The sequence below is a fragment of the Sphaerodactylus townsendi genome, linkage group LG12, assembly GCF_021028975.2.
Source record: "Sphaerodactylus townsendi isolate TG3544 linkage group LG12, MPM_Stown_v2.3, whole genome shotgun sequence".
Lineage (NCBI taxonomy): Eukaryota > Metazoa > Chordata > Lepidosauria > Squamata > Sphaerodactylidae > Sphaerodactylus > Sphaerodactylus townsendi.
The window spans coordinates 17577949-17588325 of record NC_059436.1 but is presented as its reverse complement, the minus strand read 5'-3'; the positions used below and the strand labels follow the sequence as shown (position 1 = coordinate 17588325).

General features: G+C 45.7%; 1 protein-coding gene across 1 annotated transcript in view; it reads left to right on the top strand.

The window, feature by feature from the left end:
- The first annotated feature begins 50 nt into the window (after nucleotides 1–50).
- NCAPD3 (non-SMC condensin II complex subunit D3) overlaps nucleotides 51–10377 on the top strand; it is a 53579-nt gene continuing 43252 nt past the window's right edge. The window contains exons 1-7 of the mRNA XM_048513237.1: nucleotides 51–161; nucleotides 2354–2508; nucleotides 3030–3192; nucleotides 4341–4516; nucleotides 5290–5460; nucleotides 6371–6432; nucleotides 7400–7487. Coding sequence (XP_048369194.1) covers nucleotides 101–161; nucleotides 2354–2508; nucleotides 3030–3192; nucleotides 4341–4516; nucleotides 5290–5460; nucleotides 6371–6432; nucleotides 7400–7487 — 876 coding nt within the window. The 5' untranslated portion in view covers nucleotides 51–100. The remainder of the gene's footprint in view (nucleotides 162–2353; nucleotides 2509–3029; nucleotides 3193–4340; nucleotides 4517–5289; nucleotides 5461–6370; nucleotides 6433–7399; nucleotides 7488–10377) is intronic.

Genomic DNA, 10377 nt, shown 5'->3' with positions numbered 1-10377 from the left:
GCGCATGCGCGCGGCTAGTGGTGGCGGCGGGGATTGGCTGGCGGGGAGGGAGCGTCGCGATTGGTCGGTTCGAAGGAGCCGGCGGCGGCTTGCTAATGCGATGGCGGCGGAGGGGCTCGTGCGCGCTGCGGGGCGGTGGGGGATCCGCCGTGTCAGCTCCGGTGAGCCAGGTTGGAGGAGGAGGGGATTGGGTTGCCAACCTCCAGGTGGGACCTGGAGCTCCCGGAATGACAACAGGAGCTGGAGATCAGAAAAATCGGAGTGTTGATAAATGGAGTCAATCTCTGCATATATCGGAAATTTTAAACTATTTGTTGACTGGTGGAACTATTTTGAATGTCTTATTATATTTTACATTGATTATGTGATAGATGGGTTGTGAGTACTGATGATGTGTGTATCAAATTCTGATTACCCTTTGGCTGGCGTAGGGCGGGATATTTGCTTGCTCTTAACTTTGTTTATTTAAATTTTAAGTAACTGCTGCTGTTGGAAATTTGTTTTAATGGGGTTAACTTTTATTTATGTATTTTATGTGCTGTTATTGGAAACAGTTGTACTGTGAGCCGCCTCGAGCCCTTTGGGGGTGAGGCGGCCTATAAATCCAATAAATAAATAAATAAAATATGAATTTAAAGGAGCGACCCCAGCAGAGATTTCCAGGAGCTGGAAATCATCCCACCTGGAGAAAATGGCAGCTTTGAAGGGTGGATTCTATGGCCTTCATACCCTGCTGGGCATCCTTCTGCCCCAAGCCCCCACTCTCACCAGGCTCCCCTCCCATATCTCCAGAAATTTCCCAACCCAAAGCTGGCAACCTCAGCAGGGGTGGATAAATTGTGCAGGGCGAGAAGCAGTTTTGGTTTGCGACTTCTTTGGATTCAGAGCTGTGACACCCTACTGGGCCCACTCCTTTATTTAAATTTATATCCTTCCCTACCCCTGCCAGTTAGAATAGGTCACAAGTCATGGGTTCAAGGTGCAGAAAAAGAGATTCCATCTAAACATTAGGAAGAACTTCCTGACAGTAAGGGCTGTTCAGCAATGGAATGTGCTGCCCCAGAGGGTGATGGAGTCTCCTCTGGAGGTTTTGAAACAGAGGCCATATGTCAAGAGTGCTTTGAAAGTGTGTTTCTGTAAGGCTGGACTGGATGGCCCTTGTGGTCTCTTCTGACTCTAATTCTATGAAAAAGGTGCAGTGGAATGGAATTGTGGTCTCATTTGGAAACAGCCTTTGGAGCACCAATCCTTGTTCCTTTGAAACAATCCATGAAAGGTGTGTTGCACCCTGAAATTAACTCTCTTTAGAGTTATTGGTTGGAAGAGCCCATCTGTGCTTCAAAAATGAGGGAAAATCTGAGCTAAAATTGGCTTACAGTTTCATCCTTGTATTTTTGCAGTTCAATGAATGGTATAAGTTTGAGGATCATTTGGCCCTTTTACTGATAGTAACAGGTAGACATTTGCATCTGTGTTTGCCTTGAAGTCACAGATACTGCTGGATTGTGATTAGTTAAGAGGCTGTAATTTACACTTATCCTCTTTTCTGCCGTCAGTTTAAAAGATACTGATGTGGGGAGTCTGATTCAGTGATTGGTCTATATGTCAGTTTTAATTCTGTAACTGACAACATACTAAAGGCTATTCCTTAAAGCAAAAGCGAGCAACAATTTGTTACAATCAAATTGCAAGACAAATAAATATGTGAAAACAAAAATCCTCACATTAGCTGCATCTGTTATGCCTGTACAGTCTAAAAATGGAGCAAGAGTCACAATATAAAGATCCAATAAATATGGTTACAATTAATAGATAAATATCCAATACATACTGTGTAATAAAAGTTCATAAGGCTCAGGCACCTTCCGCACATGAAGAATAATACACTTTCAATTCACTTTTACAATTGTTTGCAAGTGGATTTTGCTATTTTGCACAGTAAAATCCAGCTGCAAAGTGCATTGAAAGTGGATGGAAAGTGCAATATTCTGCATGTGTGGAAGGGGCATTGGAGTTTCCAATAATAGATGGTAAGAAATTCCACTGTTGGATATAATTGTTCAGTTCATACATGTTGGGTGGGGATTTCCGGATACGTAAGTCCTGTTTCCCCCCTTCAACAATACTGTGAACTGTAATTCGCAGGAACATTCTTTCAAAGTGCAGGAGTAACACTGTTCTAGCTCAAAAACACTGTCTTATTTCGAGAATTCCATTGCCAGAAGGCATTTTCAGGATCATGTTTGGCATTCTTAAAAACCATATGCAAAATACCCTGTCCTGATACCTCATTAACCACGCATCAAAGCTTGAAGATTATATACTTTTCTCTGTATTCTCTGTTCCTTTTCAGCCTGGGTCAACACAGTCTGGGAACTAGATTTCACCGAGACGGAGCCTTTGGATTGTAGGCAAGAGAATGTGATAACTGAAGATGGTTTGGATGCCTTCACTCAGCTGTACGAGGCTCTCTACCCATTTGCTGCAGATGACCAGGGCGCCGCTGAAGTAAGAGATGGTTGTGGTGGCTAAGAGATGCTGGATTGATTCATCATACAGGGAGTTGAACTTATGACCTTCTGCATACCAAGCAGATACTTTAACACTGTGCTATGATTTTATTGTCTCTTTATTTACCCTACTTATTGCCCGCCTTTCTCATTGTTACTCAAGGCAGATTATATAATGCACAAAAAATAACCTGGTATGTACGATAAGCAATGTAATAGGACTAAGGTGACAGAAATTTTAAGTATAAAAGCATCAGGTGATTTTATTTTTTATTTCACACACATACTGTCTTTTTGCCTTCACAAGGGCCACCAAAGTGGCTAACAGATTGAAACACATTGTCACATTTTAAATCTCTCAAAAGAGAACACTCTCCAATCATTAAAACAATACTTCAAGCAACACAGAAAACAAAATAAAAGCAGAAACTGATTCAGTAAGATCAGAGCAGTCTATACGATAAACAGATGAGGTGTTTTGTCCCCACCCTTCCATTTGATTTCTCTGTTTTATTTCAGAGTATCTGGGCCCTGTTTGCTGAGAACAATATCTCTCACAATGCCCTTGTGGCTGTGTTGTATCACTTTGTCCAAGAGGCTCAAAATAAAAAGACTGACCTTCTGCAGAGGCTCTATGCACTCCACGCTGCTGGATTGTACTTCTTACTGGTTGAAATTCCAGGTAAGTGTGACCTGGCTTACACCTAGTGCTGATAGCGTCTTGGGGTTGCGGTTTCACCTGTGTTGTTATTACCTCACACACCCACCACAAGAAATATCAACATCAGTGGGGATTCTAATAGCACCTTCCCTGGTTGCCTAAAAAAGAATTCCAGGCAACCACCCTGGATAGATGTACAGCAGTTGGCTCTTTCTCTGCGGCACAAATGTCCAGTATAACCCCATTGTCAAGAGGACCAGTAGAACCCTTTTGGGGCTGGTATTGCTACATGCTGAGATTGTTTTAAGTTATCACAAATCATCAGGTGCTCAGAATTGAGTAGAGCTGCTAATGAAAATATTGTCTTGAGCTCTCAGGAAAAGCAGACTATAAATATTTTTAAAGTAATCCAATGCTTGCCTATTTAATACTTCTGAATAAACTGGTTTGAGGGAAAAGACTAGATATAATTTTCTGCTTAGGCTGTTTCTTTTAATCATTCTGCTAGCGTGGTGTAGTGGTTAAGTGTGACAGACTTTAAGCTGATGAACTAGGTTTAATTCTGCACTACTCCACATGAAGCCTCTTGCCCTCTTCCATTGCTAGCTGCCTGTCTACACAGTAGGAGTGGGCAACTTTTTTCCCAGTAGTTTTCAGGTTCAGCTTTAAAAGATCTGAAAATGTTTGGGAGAGCCAAAAAAAAAAAGCCAGTACCCTGTATCAGCTTTTTCAACTCCCCCACCCCCCAAAAAAATTGTGTTTTGAAAGCTGAACCTGAAAATTTAAATGCCCCATACAACTAACTTCGGGGATCCGCTGAACTGACCCCTGCATCCAGATGTACAGGCCATCTCCCCATTTTCAAAGTCGGAACTGGCTGCGCATGTGGGGAGAGATGGCTGTCTGTGGGATCAGGAATGTTCTGACCCCTCAGGCAGCTGGGAAAGCTGAAAAAGCCAAAACCTATTTAGCTGTTGAATAGCCATGGGGGGTGGGGGAGATGTTTTGGGGGGTTTTGATCATTTGGATTTACGAAATAATTACTACACAGTTTCAAGTGACTGTTTGTACTCCAGTGCCTTACTCTATGATTCTCTTTGACACTGTAAGACCTGGTCTTTGGGTAACCAGGCAGAGCAAGTTCCTGATCCGTCTTTCCTTTCCGGCAGGCAGTATCGCCAATCAACTGTTTCATCCAGTAATGTTTGAAAAGTGCCTTCAGACCTTCCAGAAATGCTGGCCTCAGGGCCTGGACATGCCCAGGAAAAGGAAAAAGGGCCAAGTACAAGGTCATCAGCACGGGAAAAATAAGAGGGGAAGGGTGCCGAAGAAGAGAAATACCGAGGTAAGAAAACTATCAGATGTGTCCTGTTTGAAGCTTTGTATGCATTCTGATATTTTGATACCCATGAGCTACTGCCCTCTTACCCCACTCGAAGGGAGCTGTGCCAAGAAAAACACTTAGCTTTCATCATTCTTGGACCTGACACAAACTGAAATCTGGGTGTCGTGATCATGGAGTGCATGTGTTTGTGCATAAACATGCATATCGACCCATCAATAATTGTGACAAGAACATTTAAGTGGTGAAAAATCTCACATTTTACTACTTTTGGGAAATCTTTTTCTTTTTCTGCCCCGAAGAAAGGTGATAAATCTTTATTAAATGTTGGTAAATATTTGCTAGGGGCTGCCAAGGGCCAGATGAAATGGGATTTTTAAAAATGATCTGCAGTATTTTTAAGCTGCTTTTTGAAAGGCTCCAAAGCAGCATATAGTAAGTACAGCAACAAAATTATCAGCAAATAACACAATCAATACACCACCATAATGTAAAATGTAAGGATCAGGACCATCTGTGCAGGAAAAAATAGACTACTAATGTAAAAGACTGCTCTTGTAAGTCATGTTTGGAAAAATGCTAAATACACTTAAAGGTGGAGAGTGTTCCTAAGCTCTGGTGCAGCCACTCAGAAGGCCCTGTTGTACATAGCAGCTGATCTAGTTCCCGGAGAGGCTTTCCCAACAGATCTTAAATTGCTCAAGGGCTGAAAGTACCTTTGCCAGTTGGCTGGCTTTTTCTTAATGCCCTCTTAAATTAGTTTCCTGACATTGTAGATGGATGATATCTTTGAAGAGGAAGAAGAACAAGAAGAGGAGCTCTATTTCTCTGCATCCGAACTCTTGCAAATCCGGGAGGCCCTCTTCCTCCTCCTGAAAAACTTCCTGAGGCTTCTTTCCAAGTTCTCCCTGAAAGAGAAACCGCAGTCTGTTCAGTCATGCATCCAGGTGGGTCATGCAGTCAGAAGCACAGAGGTGGCCATGAGGTATATGTGTGTTGAGGCTGCCAAAATCCTAGGTCCCGTAGCTCATCAATGCTTGGAATGTGGGAGAGGAATACAGCCTCATATACTTACCTAAGCTTCTTGCTAGAAGTGCCAGAAGAGTAGCTCTAGGGATCATTCTGGAAACTCTATGGTTTTACCAATGGGGAACTGAAGGTGGCGGCGGCAGGATAGCCCACGAGGCAGTAATCCTGTGGCGGCTGCAAGGGGGAAAGAGATGTCCCCCATGGGTCTTTGTGGCTCATCTCCCTTATATGTTTGGATACTAGATGATGGGAATATACAGTATGGGGAGGTCGTCCCACTGGCTGCTGAACCCCTTAATGTGGTCCACCCAAGGACCTTGCATTCCTAACTGAGGTTTCTTACAGAAAGCCACTTTGGGGGCTAGCTGGTATCAGTGGGCCGCATCCCCTGGTCTGACTCAGAAGGGTGGCTTTTGCATTGTCAGATATTTGCAATGGAGACTGCTGCATGGAGTCCCTCGGGAAACATTCTGCCCTTTAGAGACCCTCCCTTGCCATCATTTTCTTATTGCCATGCGGATTCAGCTGCAAATGCTTCTAGAATGTGGGATGTGTAGCAACAGCATGGTGATAGAGCTTTGTTTCCTGCATCACTCTGGAGGGTATATCTGCTACACCATTCTCCCCAGGAGTGCCAGGTTCCTTCTGGGCACTGCAAAATTGCCAGATCAGGGGTAAGGGTGTGTGGAGGGAGACTCCAAGACCACTTGGGTCTCCTACAGGTGACAGGCTGAGGGTTTCTGGAGCTTACAAAAAAGGCCTAGGCAAGATTATCTCTCCCCAACATGATCTGACTCTCTTTTTAACTCCAGTTTGTGCTTCTCATAGATCTTTGTTGACTTCTTGAGTTTTGAATCTTGTCCACACAGCATCGAGCCTTCAGCGAGCATGTAAGTTATCACTCCTTAATTGGAATGCCGTTTGGTGAGTGCATGAAGCTGTACAGGCGTTGCAGGCAGGGGAAGGTTCTGTAGCTGTGTGTACGTGTGTGTCATGGGCCATCAAATGGCTTCTGGCATGACAACCCTATGAATTAATGATCTTCAGAACATCCTATCCTTAACCGTGTAATGTTCTCTGGGTCTGGTCTGTAACAGTAAACTTACCTGTCAAGATAATTAGCATACAGGAGACTCTAGCAGCTTCAACAATAGCCTTCATTATTGCTTCTGAAGAGGAAGACACTTCCACATTTTTGCAACTACAGCCTAATCATGCTGAACTAGAACTAAGTGAGGCCCCTCCCATTCAGGCCTGGGGTGGGGGGGAACTGAAACTGTTTGTGAAGGCTTACTTAAAGGTGTTCACGCATTACTTAAAGGTGCACACTAATCTGGAGAACCGGGCTTGATTCCCCACTCTGCCACTTGAGCTGCGGAGGCTTATCTGGTGAATCAGATTAGCTTGTGCACTCCAACACACGCCATCTGGGTGACCTTGGGCTAGTCATAGCTGTACGGAGCTCTCTTGGCCCCACCCGCCTCACAGGGTGTTTGTTGTGGGGGTGGGGTGGGGAGGAGATTGTAGGCCCCTTGGAGTCTTCTACAGGAGAGAAGGGGGATATACATCCAAACTTTTCTTTATATACATTATACTCAGCTTTACTCAGTTATTGCAAACTGAGGGCCATGACTTGCTTTACTGAGTCAATCCATCTCATGTTTGGTCTTCCTCTTTTCCTGTCATTACTGTGTTCCAGTGAGGCCGCAATTCAAGTGCAATCAAATTGGAATTCAGCTACATTCTTGTATTTGCCATTTGTAAGCAAGTTTTGGGGGGATCTGAGCCATTAATTGTTTGCATGGGACTGCGTTGAAAGAGAGTCAGCAGACAGTCTTAACTTTGTTTTTGGGACAGGTCTCTTGATCAAGCCAGGTATGTCCCAGAGCTTGCCCATCTCGGTTTACGACTCCTGTGTTCCCCGCTTCACGGCCTGGGAGATCAGGTAAATATGATTGATTCACGCAGCAGGTGTTTGTCGCTTCTGAAAGTTCTTTGTATGCTTGCTCCTATACTCAGTGCAGCAGCCCCCTAGCATGGCAGATTTGAGGTACCTATTGGACTCAGCTGGAATCTGTGGGTGTCTCATCTTTAAGTGGGCCTTCTCTAAGGGAAGAAAATGAAGAGGGGTGTTTTTCCAGCACCCTTTCCCGCACCTGCCAGTGACATTTCCTTGTCTGCCTTGAGTGAGGTCAAGAACTTCCTCCTCAGCTCTCCCAGTGTTTACCATTTGAAGGGTCACCTGGGGGTGTGACAACCCCGGTCTCATCCACTCCCCCTGTCTTGGGGCTTGTGGATGTAGGCAGCTTTCCTTCCAATAGCCACCACCACCACCCCGCTCCTTTCCCTGTAGTCTCTTCAAATGGCCTTGCTCCGGGCCTCTGCAAGCCTGAGGAGGGTCCTGCAGCCTGCCTCCTCCCCTGATCCTTCAAAGTAAGCGCATTGGCATCTATGCCCAGGAGGAGGTTGGTTCTCTGCCACCCACTGTTCGCCTCTGCTAGCCTATACTCAGCTTCTCCCAGGCCCCACTGGCCTTCACTGGCGGCACCTTCCATGGGGACTGTGTTCCTTTGGTGCCAGGTGCCCCACAGCTGTCCCTGAAATTGGCTCCACAGCCATGTCCTCTGGCATCTCCCTCACCTTCTGCAGTCCACTGGGCAGGTCCCCGCTGACTCAGCTGGCTGTGGTAGACCTGACTGTGGCGGTTCCCCCCCCCCCCCCCCCCATTCATTGGAGATTTCCTGGTGTCTTCCTCATCTGGGCTGGTAAGTATGGGGGCATCAAGCCTAGATAGTACCCTCAAAGGTGGCTTGGAAATAGCCTGTTATTTATTTTTATTTTTCCCACATTTCTTAATCGTCCTTCCCAGAACTGGCTGGGGGCAGTTTACAGAGTGAACAGCGATACCATGAAACTATCTCGGCACGCTTAAAAACCCGTAAAATTAAAAGTGGAGTAGAGATCTAATTATAATTGATCTAGTAATTTAATTAATTTAGTAATTTAATAAATGACACTAACTGGACCAACCACTGTGACTGGATCAGAAAGTAGGCCAAATAAAAGATGGCGACAACCACAGAACTTTACAACTGCAGTGGAGCAGCACATACCCACAGGGGTAGATGGAAAACAGCCGGGCCTTAGCGAAATGCCTGGCGGAACAGCGCAGTTTTGCAGGCACTGCGGGTCCTCTCTGATCTCTGGGAGGCTGTTCCACCATGTGGCTTGTGCTTGACATGGGCAGGTCAAATGTTTGTAAATCGGAATGTCCTTTGATTGCTCTCCTCAAATGCTATCAATGTGCCTACAACTCACTAATAAACATATGAGAAGAGAATCCTACTCGTCTTCTTGCCCCTGCTGCTGAGCCCAGTTTCCCTTTTGCTGTGTTCTCCTCCTGCTCTCTGACCAGGCTGGGATGGAGGAGTGGGTGAGACTGACGGTGGAGAGGGGTGCAGATAGTGCTCTCCCAATGACATCCTCCCCCCAAGTTATTTCTAATTTTCTTTCACCTTTGTGGGTGTGTCTTGAGTCCTGGGGGGTTGGGGGTGGGTGGTGCTTCCTTCACTGAAAACTTATCTCTCCATCTCCTCCCAACCATGAATCTGGAACTGGATGTGCATTTATTTGTATTGCCTGCTAGAGGGAGCTTGAATGCTGTCTGCCGGCCGACATTTCACAGGGAAGAGGGGTAGAGAGGATTAAGGAAGCATTTTCACACCCTTTTCACCAGGGCTAAGACAAATCCTGGAAAACCCTTCGCTGAGTCTTGTGGTTCTCCAAGCGGCTGCACTTCTTGTCTTATTTTTAAAAATTTCTTGTTCAGTTGCAGTTTTCTGTGTATAACTTTGCTTTCCCTGGAGGGGTTTTTAATTTGGAACACGTCTTGCTGAACTGACAGGGGAAGCACATGTAGAGAACTGGCGGAACAGACCTGATTTGGCCTGCAGGCCCTATTCCACCCAGCCCTCTCCCAGGGGATACCAACTTCTCCTAGAAGGGACTTCCCCCCCCCCCCTCTCTGTAGGGTAACTGCTGGCACCACCTGATTTTTGCAGGAATTTCCCACTGAGGGGGTTTAGGGCCTGTCCCAGCTTCCTTGCCGACTCTGAGGCCTGGCCTCTGTGTCTCCTTCTTCCCCTCTCCTGGGTACCACAGGGATGGTTTACAGCCTGGAGGAATAACTGCTAGCCAATTGCCAGCTTTTCCCCTGGCGGCCTCCTTTTAAAACAGCTTGTCCAAGACAGTCGAGGTCTATGTGGTACGAGAACTGCTACCAGCATCCAACATTACATATTTATAAAAAAGAAAAGCTTTGCAGGCATAATTTCATCACACCACTAGATTGAGCAAGGGATTCTAAAGAAATGAGGGATAAACACAATTCCACTGTCCTATCAGTTGTTAACATAGGGCAGGCTCTCATGCTTAGGATGTTTCAGCTGGCTACAGATTCTCCATTACCTGGAAGAAATCCTTCCACTCCTTGGGCAAGCACATGGTCAAAACTGCTGCCGCCTCCAGAACTCCAGCAAGAGTTCTGTCTCCTCCAGTGGCTTCCGTTAAAAGAGGGCTCTCTCCCCAACATTTTATCAGTTCCCAGCCCCCACCCACTTGACCTGGTTGATCTGGGTCAAGGAAGCTTTTCCTCCTGGATCCAGGCATCTTCTTCCTGAGGCCTTTCTGTCTTTTTGAGACATCCAAATCTTTGATATCTGCTTGGAAAAGGAGGCGGGGCTTAACCCATTGTCTCTCACTACCTGTATCAACATTTCTAAAAGTTGTTGGGCAAAGCCAGATGCCTCCTGCTCAGAGGAAAGAAAAAATGCTTT